General features: G+C 41.3%; 2 protein-coding genes across 4 annotated transcripts in view; one reads left to right on the forward strand and one right to left on the reverse strand.

Moving 5' to 3' along the window:
* The window catches only part of LOC133497731 (uncharacterized), a 35429-nt gene that overhangs the window by 17835 nt on the left and 1014 nt on the right, over positions 1-16580 (reverse strand). The window contains exon 1 of one of the 3 annotated variants that reach the window (XM_061813861.1): positions 6926-7063. The exons of the other annotated variants lie outside the window; for them this stretch is intronic. The gene's annotated coding sequence lies outside the window, so the exon portion shown is untranslated. Of the gene's footprint in view, positions 1-6925; positions 7064-16580 lie in introns of those variants that run through there. 3 annotated transcript variants of the gene reach the window in all.
* On the forward strand, positions 513-15078 carry zgc:113276 (uncharacterized protein LOC553748 homolog). Its single transcript, XM_061813869.1, has 9 exons — positions 513-799; positions 1357-1547; positions 1628-1843; positions 3170-3497; positions 5384-5556; positions 6928-7167; positions 13224-13385; positions 14056-14145; positions 14902-15078. The coding sequence occupies exons 1-9, from the start codon at positions 595-597 to the stop codon at positions 15055-15057; spliced, it is 1761 nt and encodes a 586-aa protein (XP_061669853.1). The 5' UTR covers positions 513-594; the 3' UTR covers positions 15058-15078.

The raw sequence follows: 16580 nt of genomic DNA on the forward strand, positions 1-16580 counted from the left end.
TCTGGAATACGCGAGAGAGAATCGACTTCAATCATGTTCTCTTTGATCGCCATTTTGAAGGCTTGTGGGACATGGCTAAGGGGGCGGAGCGCAAGGTCGCCGTCGGAAAGGTCCATTCTGGACGAAGACTCCTTTGCATTGTTGTGATGTCGAGCGTATTAAATATGCAAGTAAATATGAGCCACCAGGATTTGAATTCAAAATGCCACTGAAAATTTTATGCTGTAAAATTCACGTTGTTATTTCAAAGTGATCACATTTTCAATAGCTGTATTTCAGTTTAATTTTTCAACGTTGACAAATTCGCCATATGAAAAAAATTCAAACGCCATATTTTCAGTCTCCTGAGATTCAACTGGCTACAATTTGCCGTCTGAAATTCAGTCTCACGAAGGGTTACTTCAGGTCAGAACCCAACACCCAGCCAATCACTGTTAGGCGTTCTCAGTCACATGACGTCACATACTAAGAAAGCGTAACTGGATTGGCTCGGTGTTGGGTTCTGACCTGAAGTAACCCAACAACCTAAAATTTCCAGCGGCATTTTTAATCCAAATCCTCGCGGCACATATTTACTCCCATAATTACATATCTATGTTCCCGTATCAGATGGTCATGCTCGATGTGTTGATAATTGGGGGTGGGCCTCACGCTTTGACCCTGGCCAGCATGCTGTCACCTCCCCACTCGGAACCAAACTCAAACCCGGCGCAGCTCTCAGACTGTCCCGAGCCCTGCACTGAAACGCCAAGACTCGAGTCCAACCCTGAAATCTGTACCGTGCGACGCAAGGAGGAAGGTAACAAATGGTACAGTATTTCCTGCTATACTTTTAAGAACAATTATTTAACCTCCCTACCGAACGCCTACCAGTGTTGTAGTCTCCGGAAAGTTCTCCGTTATTGTTTGTGTTTTTGTGTTTCTCGGGTGACTCGGGACTCAAGAGAGGACTTGCTAACCATCAGAGAGCCTTATTATCACTTGTTTTCGACAACTCCCGGCAATTCGCTGAAGTTTTTTCCAGAGTTGCTAGTCGCTAGCTCTTCAAAGTCTCGCGACGAAGAGGCTCGTGATCCGGGATACAAGTCCGATTTCAAAAGCGGGGACATCGTCTAACGCTTCCGACGAAAGAGTTTGGACGTTCTGTGGCTCTGTACTTCATGGAGACTTGGCCTTGTGGACAAGTGCCAGACCAGTACCCGACGCTGCTATCTCGCAGCACAACGGGTGACGTCGCGTCAAAACAACCGATGGGGTTTACAAGAGTGTTCTCGTCACGTGTGTGAGGGAAAACTGTATCATTAGTCAGCGTGAGAGCATTTCATTAAATCCACGACAGCCTCTCGTAAATTTCAGCAGAACCGACACGAGAGAAACAGCTCGCCGAGTCCGCAGTACCGGAAGGACTCGTTCGGCCCCGCGTCCTCAGTCTCCAAGTGGTCGACACGTACGGAGAGTGGACGTCGCTGTGGAAGAGTCAATTCGCAGCCTTGAACATCCCTCACCTGCGCTCGCACGCGCTAGTGCACACGGAACCGGGCGACAAGGTCAGAAACTCGCGCCGGGCGACGTCTCCTGATTAAAAACAAATCCTAAAGCCGACACCCTGTGTCCGATGTTTTCTCAGGAAGCGCTGCAGGACTTTGCGCTAAACCGCGATCGCTCGGCCGAGCTGCGCAGCCTCCCGGACCGGGTGCGGATTCTGGATGAAAACGCTTTCTTCAACGACGCGCGGCTGGGCAAGAAAGAGAGAAAACGTCTGAACGTCTCGTCCAACCTCAAGAAGAGTCTCGCCTTCAGCCTGCCGTCGACTAACCTCAGCGTGGATTTCTTCAAAGATCAGGTCTGGGGTGCGTTTGCGTGTTGAATTAACATAAAATAGGAAGTCAGTTGTGTATTCTATTATTCACACACCAATAAACACAATTCAGAGCATGAAACCTCACATTTTTTGTGTATTTAGTATTATAATGTTTTACCGGACCTGCTATAATATTTATTATAATTCTCATATTTGCATTGTGGTGTTGCCTGTTGTTGTGCCCATTGTTCTCTTGTTCCTAGCATGATTTATCTTCTCTGCATGACTAATGTCTACCATGATTTTTTTTCTAATAAACTGACCTTTTATGGGTGTGACTTAAAATTAAGTTTTAACATTTAAAAAAAAAAAAAATCATTCTACTCTTTATTATTATGTTATTACACAAATTTGATCCGTTAAGCTATTTTCTTGCACAAATACTCTCTAAAATACTGGAGTGTCTTGAGATAATTTAACTCATTCTGGGATTATGCTCATAATTTTGAATCTCAAATCGTCTTTCCCCATTAAAATTAATACAGAGACAGTTCCTCCCCCCAAAAATTATGTAATGTGTTTTTAATAAGGAAAACAACACTCTATGTTACTGGATGTTATTTTAAAAAACAGACTAATTACATAATTAGGTAGCATGTACAGAATTAAATAGTTTGTACATCTTTGATTTAAGGCTTCAATTCAATTCATTATGCTGCTCCTTGTCATACTTCCATCATGGCCGCCGGGGTCAATATAATGTAGTAATGTTTGCACAAATGAAAATATTTTCACAACTAGTCTGACTGTAATGTCGATGATAAATGATGATAAATAAAATATCCCCGTGAGTATTTGTTTTATTGTTTGTCTACTGGTGTTGCTCCACTATTTGTGTATGAATATCCATCGCAACTATTGACGCTAAGTCTTAGCCTGCCGGTGGTGTTTTCCATTTTGTGTTAGCAAAACATATAAATACAATACAAATAATCTAAAGTTAATTGAGTCACTGGCTTGGTCATGACACAAATTTAACTCATACGACAAGGTAACACTGCCTTTATTTTATTTATTTACATCTTTATTTTTAAAATATATTTTTCAGCCAAAGTTGAACAATATTAGGTCAACATTGAGCATGTAGAACGTGGGTCACGAATGGTTCGTGCAGTGCCTGTCACGAGCCCTCGGTGGGGAGGAGGACCCAAATGCGGGACTCCGAGGCAAAGGCATAATGTCCAGTGACAAAAACTCCAACTTCGATGCCTGTCTAATTAGTCTGATTGTGAAACAGCTGTGAGCGGTGACGGGTGTCGCGTTGTTACGAACTGTAAGTCGTTTAATTGGATGGATATGAACTTACAGGTGGACAGATACGACTTGGACAAGGTGCTTGTGAAAGGAACCGCTAGTCGCATCACGGTGGTGACTGAAGACCAGCAAATGGACCGAGAAGATTGCGCAACAGAGGAAGAAACTTCAAGAACTGACCGACAAGGAGGCCGGATGAGGAAGAAAAGAGTGAAACATTTCCAAGTCCACCTCGAAGATGGCGACGTGCTCGAAGCTCGCCGGGTTGTAATGGCGACGGGACCCACCCGCGCCCAAATGGCAAACGTCCCGCAGTGGGTAGCTAATATCGAGGAGAGCTTCCCGGAAGAGCGGCTGCGACACACCGTGCGCCTCATGCACGGTCTGTCGAGGGCCCGGCAAAACCTTCGCGACGCCGACGATGGCGCGCAAGGTAAGACGATTGCGTCACAACATTCAGTGAAGAAAATAAGTATTTGAACACCCTGCTGTATTGCAAGTTCTCCCACTTGGAAATCATGGAGGGGTCTGAAATGTTCATCGTAGGTGCATGTCCACTGTGAGAGAGAGAATCTGAAAAGAAAAGTCCAGAAATTACAATATATGATTTTTTTAATGATTTATTACTGTGATACAGCTGCAAATAAGTATTTGAACACCTGAGAAAAACAATGTTAATATTTGGTTTGAGTAGCCTTTGTTTGCAATTACAGAGGTCAAAACGTTTCCTGTAGTTGTTCACCAAGACAGGTTTCTGGGCTGTCGATGAGAAACACGCAGTTTCAGCTCCCTCCAAAGATTTTCTATTGGGTTTAGGTCTGGAGACAAGCTAGGCCACGCCACAACCTTGAGATGCTTCTTACGGAGCCACTCCTTAGTTTTCCTGGCTGTGTGCTTCGGGTCATTATCGTGTTGAAAGACACAGCCACGCCCCATCTTCAATGCTCTGACTGAGGGAAAGAGGTCGTTCCCCAAAATCTCACAATACATGGCCGCGGTCATCCTCTCCTTAATACGGTGCAGTCGTCCTGTCCCATGTGCACAAAGCATAATGCTACCACCCCCATGCTTCACAGTAGGGATGGTGTTCTTGGGATGGAACTCATCATTGGTCTTCCTCCAAACACGGTGAGTGGAATTATGACCAAAAAGTTTCAACTTTCTCCCATGACTCCTCTGTATCATCCAAACGGTCATTGACAAACTTAAGACGGGCCTTGACACGTGCTGGTTTAAGCAGGGGAACCTTCTGTGCCATGCAAGATTTCAAACCATGACATCTTAGTGTATTACCAACAGTCACCTTGGAAACGGTGGTCCCAGCACTTTTCAGGTCATTGACCAAGTCCTGTCATGTAGTCCCGGGCCGATTCCTCACCTTTCTAAGGATCATTGAGACCCCACGAGGCGATACCTTGCATGGGGCTCCACTCCGATTGAGATTGACCGTCATATGTTTAGCTTCTTCCATTTTCTAATGATTCCTCCAATACCGGACCTTTTTTCCACACCAAGCTGCTTGGCAATTTCTCTGTCGCCCTTTCCAGCCGTGTGGAGTCGTACAATTTTGTCTCTGGTGTCTTTGGACAGCTCTTCGGTCTTGGCCATGTTACAGGTTTGAGTCTTTCTGATTGTATGGGGTGGACAGGCGTCTTTATGCAGCTAAAGACCTCACACGGGTGCATCTGATTCAGGATAATACATGGAGTGGAAGTGGACTTTTAAAGGCGGACTAACAGGTCTTTGAGGGTCAGGATTCTAGCTGATACACAGGTGTTCAAATACTTATTTGCAGCTGTATCGCACAAATAAATTGTTTAAAATATCAGACATTGTGATTACTGGATTTTTCTTTTTAGATTATCTCTCTCATGGTGGACATGCACCTTAACGATGAAAATTTCAGACCCCTCCATGATTTCAAAGTGGGAGAACTTGGAATATAGCAGGGTGTTCAAATACTTATTTTCTTCGCTGCATACATTTGAAGACAGAAGTTCACGTACATTGTAGGGGGGGGGGGGAGGAAACACATTTATTATCTCATTGACTAAAGTCAAATCAGGCTCAATCCCTCCTGTTACAGTTCCGTCAGGATCGCCCAAATTTTGCAATTTAGTTAAATGCCACAAGAATGAAGGAGAGAATTTTATATTATTTTCCAGCGGGTAAGAATTAAGTGCTGTCGTGACATACACGGCTGTCTATTTTCCCAGTCAGGTTCCACTCCAAAAATGTGTTCAATGTGCAGTACTTGTACCGTTTTAGGCTTCATCCTAAAAGTCGCGCTTGACTTTGTGCCTCTAGGCTCGTGCGTGGTGTGTGAGGCAGGCCAGAGGGTCGCGGTCGTCGGCGGGGGTCTGACCAGCGCTCACGTCGTCTCCGTCGCACTGGAGCAAGGGGCCAGTCACGTGACGTGGCTCATGAGAAAGCACCTCCAGGTCCGCCGGCACAAATACTACACATTTGCAGACGCTGCCAAATTAGTCTATGATTGAAAAAAAAAAAAAGAAGAAAAAAATCTCGCTTTTTTGTCCTGTTTAATGGCCGTCTGAGAACTACAATAGTGCTCTGCCGCCACCTAGTGACTGGTAATGATTACTGCATTTGATTACAATCGAAACCAAAGGCCAGATCGGGGTCGCCACATCATTTCATGCAAATCATGCACGTCGCACTGAACTGATTCTTGTTGAAATCTATTCCAAAAAAATTCCATGTCATGTGTAATTAATACAATAATAGTTTTGAGATATTACGAGCGTTATTGTTTTGCCGAACCCGTTTTTTACAGTCATTTCAACAATGCTTGAACAAACTATTATACTTGACTTCTGATTTCAGAACTAGTTATCCCTCAACTCGTTGTGTATATCTAATCAGATTTATGGACTAATTATTAATTATAATAATTACAAATAAACCTGGCGGCATGGTGGAGCAGCTGGTAAAGCATTGGCCTCACAGTTCTGAAGTCGAGGGTTCAATCCCGGACTCGCCTGTGTGGAGTTTGCATGTTGTCCCGTGTCTGTGTGGGTTTTCTCCGGGCGCTCCGGTTTCCTCCCACATCCCCAAAACATGCAACATTAATGGGACACTAAATTGCCCCAAGGTGTGATTGTGGGTGTGGCTATTGATCTCTATGTGCCCTGTGATTGGCTGGCAACCGGTTCAGGGTGTACCCCGCCTCCTGCCTGATGACAGCTGGGTTAGCCTTCACCACCCTCGTGAGGATAAGCGGCAAAAGAAAATGGATGGATCGATAATTAAACCCACAAGAATATTTTTTTTTCACCGTTCCTCAAATGTTTGCTAATAATATCCAAATTTAATGAAGTTCTTTTTACCACAATAATAATTATTTCCTATATTTTGACAACTGCCTATGTTCCATTCAAATTATACTATTTAATTGTATCATAAATTTTTTTTCTGTTCCATTTGATTTTGCGACTGCGTTTCTCTTTAGTTTCCTACTGTTTCAATATTCCTCACTTTTTTACTTATATTTGTTACGAGTTATTATTTTGATATTGAGATTTTTTTTTTTTTTTACTGGACTTTTCGCAACAATATTTCCTCTTCTCTGCGTTTTGCCAATTAGTGATTTCAACCAGAAAAAAACTGAACTCATCGCTTTGACGTTTACTATGTGGAAATTTCTTGGCACATATCGATAAAAATCTACAAATTCTAATATAAAATTGACATGCAATGGCAAATATTTGAATTCCCAGTGGACATTCGACCCTCCGCAGGGGGTAAAAAAAAATGTCCTTCTTTTACTGTGTGTGTGTGTGTGTGTCTCACAGTTAAAACAGTTCGACGTGGGCGACGTGGAGAGCCTGGTGGGTCGTTATTCGCACGTAGAGCACGGCATCAAGATGGACGGCCAAGCCTTCCTGAGACAGTTCTTCAGTGAGAGGAGTCTTCACAAGCGGCTGGCGATGATTCGCCGGGCCAGGAAAGGAGGCGCCGTCACCCCGGAGGCCTACATCCAATTGCGGCCATTTATTTTGAAAGGGCGGGTGGATGTGAAGACGTACTGTCAGGTACGATTGCGAGAACCGATGGGAGAGAAGAGTTCGAAGTATTATGGATACCACCAGTGGTACGTGGCCCCCCTCTAGCGGGAGGGGTGTCAAACTCATTTTTATCACGGGACACGTCATAGTTCTGCTTTCTCTCGGAGGGCTGTTATGGCTGTGAACCCAATGTATGATCGCCATGATATTATATGAAATTATATTATATTATGCGCCACGGTCAGCTGGAAAGAGTTGGCCTCACAGTTCTGAGGTCCCGGGTTTGATCCCGGACCCGGCAATGTGGAGTTTGTATGTTCTCCCCGTGCCTGCGTGGGTTTCCCCTGGGCACTCCGGTTTCCTCCCGCCTCCCAAAAACATGCAACATCTATCTATCTAGATAAACGTAAAACAACGAAATCTATATATCGAGATAAACGTAAAACAACGAAATCTTTATATCGAGATAAACGTAAAACAATGAAATCTATTTATCTATCTATCTAGATAAACGTAAAACAACGAAATCTATATATCGAGATAAACGTAAAACAATGAAATCTGTCGAGATAAACTTAAAACAATGAAATCTATTTCTCTATCTAGATAAACGTAAAACAACGAAATCTATATATCGAGATAAACGTAAAACAATGAAATCTATATATCGAGATAAACGTAAAACAACGAAATCTATATATTGAGATGAACGTAAAACAATGAAATCTAACTATCTAGATAAACGTAAAACAACGAAATCTATCTATCCATATAAACCTAAAACAATGAAATCTATTTATCTATCTAGATAAACGTAAAACAACGAAATCTATATATCGAGATAAACGTAAAACAACGAAATCTATATATTGAGATGAACGTAAAACAACGAAATCTTTATATCGAGATAAACGTAAAACAATGAAATCTATTTATCTATCTATCTAGATAAACGTAAAACAACGAAATCTATATATCGAGATAAACGTAAAACAACGAAATCTATATATCGAGATAAACGTAAAACAACGAAATCTATATATTGAGATGAACGTAAAACAATGAAATCTATATATCGAGATAAACGTAAAACAACGAAATCTTTATATCGAGATAAACGTAAAAACAATGAAATCTATTTATCTATCTATCTAGATAAACGTAAAACAACGAAATCTATATATCGAGATAAACGTAAAACAATGAACTCTATCTATCTATCGAGATAAACGTAAAACAACGAAATCTTTATATCTAGATAAACGTAAAACAACGAAATCTATATATCGAGATCAACGTAAAACAATGAAATCTGTCGAGATAAACTTAAAACAATGAAATCTATTTCTCTATCTAGATAAACGTAAAACAACGAAATCTATATATCGAGATAAACGTAAAACAATGAAATCTATATATCGAGATAAACGTAAAACAACGAAATCTATATATTGAGATAAACGTAAAACAATGAAATCTATATATCGAGATAAACGTAAAACAACGAAATCTATATATTGAGATGAACGTAAAACAATGAAATCTATCTATCCATATAAACGTAAAACAATGAAATCTATTTATCTATCTAGATAAACGTAAAACAACGAAATCTTTATATCGAGATAAACGTAAAACAACGAAATCTTTATATCGAGATAAACGTAAAACAATGAAATCTATTTATCTATCTATCTAGATAAACGTAAAACAACGAAATCTATATATCGAGATAAACGTAAAACAATGAAATCTATCCATCTATCGAGATAAACGTAAAACAACGAAATCTTTATATCGAGATAAACGTAAAACAATGAAATCTATTTATCTATCTATCTAGATAAACGTAAAACAACAAAATCTAAATATCGAGATAAACGTAAAACAATGAAATCTATATATCGAGATAAACGTAAAACAACGAAATCTATATATTGAGATGAACGTAAAACAATGAAATCTATCTATCTAGATAAACGTAAAACAACGAAATCTATCTAGATAAACGTAAAACAATGAAATCTATTTATCTATCTAGATAAACATAAAACAACGAAATCTATATATCGAGATAAACGTAAAACAATGAAATCTATTTATCTATCTAGATAAACGTAAAACAACGAAATCTATATATCGAGATAAACGTAAAACAACGAAATCTATATATTGAGATGAACGTAAAACAATGAAATCTATTTATCTATCTATCTAGATAAACGTAAAACAACAAAATCTATATATCGAGATAAACGTAAAACAATGAAATCTATATATCGAGATAAACGTAAAACAACGAAATCTATATATTGAGATGAACGTAAAACAACGAAATCTATCTATCCATATAAACCTAAAACAATGAAATCTATTTATCTATCTAGATAAACGTAAAACAACGAAATCTATATATCGAGATAAACATAAAACAATGAAATCTATTTATCTATCTAGATAAACGTAAAACAACGAAATCTATATATCGAGATAAACGTAAAACAACGAAATCTATATATTGAGATGAACGTAAAACAATGAAATCTATCTATCTAGATAAACGTAAAACAACGAAATCTATCTATCCATATAAACGTAAAACAATGAAATCTATCTATCTATCTATCTACCTAGATAAACATTAAACAACGAAATCTATATATTGAGATGAACGTAAAACAATGAAATCTATCGAGATAAACGTAAAACAACGAAATCTATCTATCTAGATAAACGTAAAACAACGAAATCTATCTAGATAAACGTAAAACAACGAAATCTATCTATCTCTCTCTCGATCTATATTATATTCTTCTTCTTTTCCTTTCGGCTTGTCCCGTTAGGGGTCGCCACAGCGTGTCATCTTTTGCCATCTTAGCCTATCTCCTGCATCTTCCTCTGTAACCCCGACTGCCCTCATGTCTTCCCTCACCACATCCATCAACCTTCTCTTTGGTCTTCCTCTCGCCCTTTTGCCTGGGAGCTCCATCCACACCACCCTTCTACCAATGTCCTCACTCTCTCGCCTCTGGACATGTCCCAACCATCGTAGTCTGCTCTCTCGAATCTTGTCTCCAAAACATCCAGCTTTGGCCGTCCCTCGAATGAGCTCATTTCTAATCCTATCCAACCTGCTCACTCCGAGCGAGAACCTCAACATCTTCATTTCTGCCACCTCCAGTTCTGCTTCCTGTTGTTTCTTCAGTGCCACCGTCTCTAATCCGTACATCATGGCCGGCCTCACCACTGTTTTGTAAACTTTGCCCTTCATCCTAGCAGACACTCTTCTGTCACATAACACACCAGACACCTTTCGCCAGCTGTTCCACCCCGCTTGGACCCGTTTCTTCACTTCCTTACCACACTCTCCATTGCTCTGTATTGTTGACCCCAAGTATTTGAAGTCGTCCACCCTCGCTATCTCTTCTCCCTGTAGCCTCACTCTTCCCCCTCTACTTTTCTCATTCACGCACAGATATTCGGTTTTACTTCGGCTAATCTTCATTCCTCTCCTTTCCAGTGCATGTCTCCATCTTTCCAATTGTTCCTCTGCATGCTCCCTGCTTTCACTGCATATCACAATATCATCTGCGAACATCATGGTCCAAGGGGATTCCAGTCTAACCTCATCTGTCAGCCTATCCATTACCACTGCAAACAGGAAGGGGCTCAGAGCTGATCCCTGATGCAGTCCCACCTCCACCTTAAATTCCTCTGTCACACCTAAGGCACACCTCACCATTGTTCTGCTGCCATCATACATGTCCTGTACTATTTTAACATACTTCTCTGCCACACCAGACTTACGCATGCAGTACCACAGTTCCTCTCTTGGTACTCTGTCATAGGCCTTCTCTAGATCCACAAAGATACTATGTACCTCCTTCTGACCTTCTCTGTACTTTTCCACTAGCATCCTCAAGGCAAATAATGCATCGGTGTTACTCTTTCTAGGCATGAAACCATACTGTTGCTCGCAGATACTTACTTCTGTCCTGAGTCTAGCCTCCACTACTCTTTCCCATAACTTCATTGTGTGGCTCATCAACTTTATTCCTCTATATTTCCCACAGCTCTGAACATCCCCTTTGTTCTTAAAAATGGGAACTAGAACACTTTTCCTCCATTCTTCAGGCATCTTTTCGCCCGCTAGCATTCTGTTGAATAAGTTGGTCAAAAACTCCACAGCCATCTCTCCAAATTGCTTCCATACCTCTACCGGTATGTCATCAGGACCAACTGCCTTTCCATTTTTCATCCTTTGTAGTGCCTTTCTGACTTCCCCCTTAGTAATCATTTCCACTTCCTGGTCCTTCACTCTTGCCTCTTCAACTCTTCCTTCTCTCTCATTTTCTTCATTCATCAACTTCTCAAAGTATTCTTTCCATCTATTTAGTACACTACCGGCACCAGTCAACACATTTCCATCTCTATCCTTAATCACCCTTACCTGCTGCACATCCTTCCCATCTCTATCCCTCTGTTTGGCCAACCTGTAGAGATCCTTTTCTTCTTCTTTTTCGTGTCCAACCTGGTGTACATGTCTTCATATGCCTCTTGTTTAGCCTTTGCCACCTCTACCTTTGCCCTACGTCGCATCTCGATGTACTCCTTTCGCCTCTCCTCAGTCCTCTCAGTATCCCACTTCTTCTTCGCTAATCTCTTTCCTTGTATGACTTCCTGTATTTTGGGGTTCCACCACCAAGTCTCCTTCTCCCCTTTCCTACCAGATGACACACCAAGTACTCTCCTGCCTGTCTCTCTGATCACCTTGGCTGTCGTCGTCCAGTCTTCCGGGAGCTTCGGTTGTCCATCGAGAGCCTGTCTCACCTCTTTCCGGAAGGCCGCACAACATTCTTCCTTTTTCAGCTTCCACCACATGGTTCTCTGCTCTACCTTTGTCTTCTTAATCTTCCTACCCACCACCAGAATCATCCTACATACTACCATCCTATGCTGTCGAGCTACACTCTCCCCTACCACTACTTTACAGTCAGTAACCTCCTTCAGATTACATCGTCTGCACAAAATATAATCTACCTGCGTGGTTCTACCGCCGCTCTTGTAGGTCACTATATGTTCCTCCCTCTTTTGGAAATAAGTGTTCACTACAGCCATCTCCATCCTTTTTGCAAAGTCCACCACCATCTGCCCTTCAAAGTTCCTTTCCTGGATGCCGTACTTACCCATCACTTCTTCATCGCCCCTGTTTCCTTTACCAATATGTCCATTACAATCTGCACCAATCACAACTCTCTCGCTGTCTGGGATGCTCAGAACTACTTCATCTAGTTCCTTCCAGAATTTCTCTTTCAACTCTTGGTCACATCCTACCTGTGGTGCATAGCTGCTAACCACATTATACATAACACCCTCAATTTCAAATTTTAGTCTCATCACTCGATCTGATACTCTTTTCACCTCCAAGACATTCTTAGCCAGCTCTTCCTTTAAAATAACCCCTACTCCATTTCTCTTCCCATCTACTCCGTGGTAGAATAATTTAAACCCTCCTCCCAAACTTCTAGCCTTACTACCTTTCCACCTGCTCTCTTGGATGCACAGAATATCAACCTTTCTCCTAATCATCATGTCAACCAACTCCTGAGCTTTTCCTGTCATAGTCCCAACATTCAAAGTCCCTACACTCAGTTGTAGGCTCTGTGCATTCCTCTTTTTCTTCTGACGCTGGATCCGGTTTCCTCCTCTTCTTTGTCTTCGACCCACAGTAGCTGAATTTCCACTGACGCCCTGCAGGTTAGCAGTGCCGGGGGCGGGCGTTGTTAACCCGGGCCACGACCGATCCGGTATGGGATTCTTTAGATGAACGCTCACATTTGTTTGGCACAGTTTTTACGCCGGATGCCCTTCCTGACGCAACCCTCTGCATTTATCCGGGCTTGGGACCGGCCTACAGATTGCACGGGTTTGTGCCCCCATATCTTGTATATTACATGTACAATAATTGATGGATCATTACTTTTGAAATCGGAGGCCAGCAAAAACTGCTTGTTTGACTCTCAGTATTATTTAATTATAATAAATAATTAATGCAAAATTATTATCATCAATCATTTAATAAGGTGACTGAGGCCAGCTGGTGCTACAGGAATCAGGCCTGGAGGCTGTCCCTCAGCAATGGAGACCACTGGACAGGTGATAGGATCTGGTTGGCCACCGGATGTAAACTTGATGCCAAACAGGACCCTTTGCTTTCTGAAGTCATGAAGGAGTTCCCGATCCAGGTGAGCCTCACACGCTTGGGCGCCTTGGAGTCAAGTCGTTGCTGGAGAAAATCCCCACCTAGTCACAATTGGCGAGTCACAACAATCCATTTATATTTCTGGACCTTGCCACGAGCCTCGCGTTTTTGTGCTTCTACTTGCGTTGGATGGCCTTTTTGGTATTGACCTGTTTTTGGAATAAAACCACTCTGAACATTATGCCTTTGCCTGGAAGTCCCGCATTTGGGTCACAACGGCAAAACCAAGATCTGACAAAATGAAGCACGCATACCTCGCACAGAGATGCCACCAGATGGCTCTAAAGTATTTTATTTCCCTTCACATTCAAAAGACACAATTTTCTTTGACATTATTTTGCTTGAGCACAAAGTCCGAGCCCAGAGAATGCAGTCCTGCCTATATCGGCCATATCAGAACCCACCACTGATTTTCAAGCATAACTAATCAAGCGTTATATTTGCGAATGGGCAAATCCATAATCCCAAAAATATCGACTGCGGCTGTTTGTCTCTATGAGCCCTGCGACTGGCTGGCAACCAGTTCAGGGTGTACCCCGCATCCTGCCCGTTGACAGCTGGGATAGGCTCCAGCACTTCCGTGACCCTCGTGAGGATAAGCGGCTAAGAAAATGAATGGGTGATGCACTCACTGTACATGTGTTACCGCAAAGGTGCTGGATGGCTGGCCATGCATAACAGAGAGTTTAGAATGGGCCGAAGGGTGTCCCCTTTACTTGATGGGCCAGTACACCGCTCTACAGGTAATCTTTTGGAGTATAAAACAATGCTAAATATATGTACATACACAGGGAGTCCTCGGTCTATGACTGAGATCCGTTCCTAGATTAGCGACTTACCTTGAATTACAATTTAAGTCGAATTCCACCATTAAAGTCAGAATTTCCGTTAAAATACTTTGTATAGAAAAACAAATCAATCGAAATAAACAAGATGATGTACTTAGCATGACTGCTGAGAGGTGGATGGAGAAGAAGAAGAAGGGGAGGCTGTGCTTGGCTATCGCCAAGGAACCTGGTCCTCAATCTTCTCCATCTCGACAAGTATCCAAGAACCTCGTTTTGTGTTCTTTGTATCCGACGGGGGAACGAAAGAAACCCTTCATCACATGCGCTAAAATACGAACTTTGTCTTTAATAATTGTCACCACGGTTGACCGATTGAAGCCTTGGTGTCTCTCCTTTCTCCAATCTTTTTATGATCTTGTGCTTCGTTTCCATGGTCATTCATTTTCATATGGCTTTAGAAGCACTGCTAAAAGACACGGTTTTCTTCTTTGGGGCCATCATGTCTAAAAAGGAGGGCGAAAAATGCGAAGATACTCCCGGCGCACAAACACGGACAAGCGTTAGCCAGACAAAATGGCGGACGGGGGACGTAAAGTCGAAACGTCTTGGGTTGAGACCGTCTTAAAGCGAGGACTCCCTGTGTATATATATATGTGTGATTAATTTACAGACAGCACACAATATGCGTGCGTTACTCTTTCCCGTGCGCAGATCGGACCTCACGCGGTAAACCTGGCAGGCGGACAAGCGGCTAGCGTGAGGATTGCCGAGCGCATCCTGCGCCGCCGTGACGACGCGGAGTTGACGGAGTCGAGGGCTAAAAGTGAAGAATATATCCAGCAAATGCGAGGGCTTTTGTGGCTCTAACGGCAACATTTTGCATCTACACGACTTGTTCACGCGCTTAGTGAAAATAAAACGCATTGTAAAATATGTATGAGCATGTACAGTAGGTGACCACAATAGACATGTTTAATGTATATTCTTTTTATAAATACTTCACATAATGTTTATTTTCTATGCATGTGCAGTAGGTACCAGGTCAAAAACAAACAAACAAATGAAAAAAATATTTTCAATAACATCGATTATCAAATGATGAACTACAGATATTAACATGTATTCATAGCTTGTTTTAGATTAATAACTGACTTTTTTCCTCTTCCCAGATGAACAAATGTCATGCAAACACGGTTCTTACGAGTATTTGTCTTAAATACTATTTCCACAAATACTATTACCACTGTATCATAAAGAATACGCACATTTATTGTATGATTTCCACGATGATTTCCAGCCTTGTCACACACATACCAGTAAGATCTGAAGTCCATTTTAATAAAAGATTTGACCAGAAATGGCCTCAGTGTACACAAACTTTGCAGCACCTCGATATTTTTGGCATATTTCGGGTCTATTTTTTGGGGTGGAAGGTCATCAAATTCAAGTGGATTCTTTTGTTGCGGTTTTTATTGCTATTACATGTCAAAGAAACCGGGCTCAAAATTGACCAAAAAGTATGCAAGGGTTAAACACAAGCTCAACATGCGTGCCACATCCCAGTCCGACTTGTTACTCCTGTTCTTCATTTTTTGTTTCATTTTTGCTTTTTTTTTTTAAGCAGTTACTCAATTTGAAACGTAACGTGTGTGTAGTCATCAAGGCCATGGCAATTGAAAATAAATTAAAAATATTTTAATTTCCTTCTCTGTGTTTAAGGAATTTTTTTCTAGTGTCTTTACTTATTTATCGTATTTTTTCCTGTGTGATTTTTTGTTTTCTAATGTTTCTCTGTAAGCACGATGTAACTTCATTTTTAAAGAGTTCTTGTGCAGGTTTTTCTTGTAACAAATTGCCAGAATAGTATAATACAGTCTGTGTGAGTGTGTATAATTTGTTTTACTGTATTTACATATACAGTATATCATAAATATATACGTGGGAATATACACCTATTTTTTCAATGCAAGTGTCAACTCAACTGCTATTCCCTTCCATTCGTGTGTATTTACGTTCATCTGATGGAGTAAAATCTTGTGTCATTCTATGACTCATAGAAAGTGATCTAAAAAAAATAATAATAATAATCGAGCGGTATGTCGATTGGTTGAAGCCAGTTCGCCGCCATCTTGGTACTCCCAAAACACGTGGAAGACACGTTAGATTATATTGGAGTTTTTCCTCAAAGTTTGGCATGTAGAATTAAAACTGTTTTTTTTCAGTTCTGGTGACATGAAGGATTTTTAAATCGACCTGATAAACAAAACAAAACAAAAAAAAGCAAAGTGCAAAGGAAAGACAGAATAGCGTGACTACCAAGAAACCTTGCATATTACCGAGGGCCTGACTTCCGTGACATGGTAACTTTTCCCAAAATATGCTGTGAAGCA

Source organism: Syngnathoides biaculeatus, chromosome 3, assembly GCF_019802595.1.
Source record: "Syngnathoides biaculeatus isolate LvHL_M chromosome 3, ASM1980259v1, whole genome shotgun sequence".
NCBI lineage: Eukaryota > Metazoa > Chordata > Actinopteri > Syngnathiformes > Syngnathidae > Syngnathoides > Syngnathoides biaculeatus.

Coding starts and splice junctions, on each gene's coding strand:
- zgc:113276 (XM_061813869.1), top strand. CDS start 595: ATGTTCCCGTATCAGATGGTCATGCTCGATGTGTTGATAATTGGGGGT. Junction 1,548..1,627: donor ACACGGAACCGGGCGACAAG/GTCAGAAACTCG, acceptor ATGTTTTCTCAG/GAAGCGCTGCAGGACTTTGC. Junction 5,557..6,927: donor TCATGAGAAAGCACCTCCAG/GTCCGCCGGCAC, acceptor TGTGTCTCACAG/TTAAAACAGTTCGACGTGGG.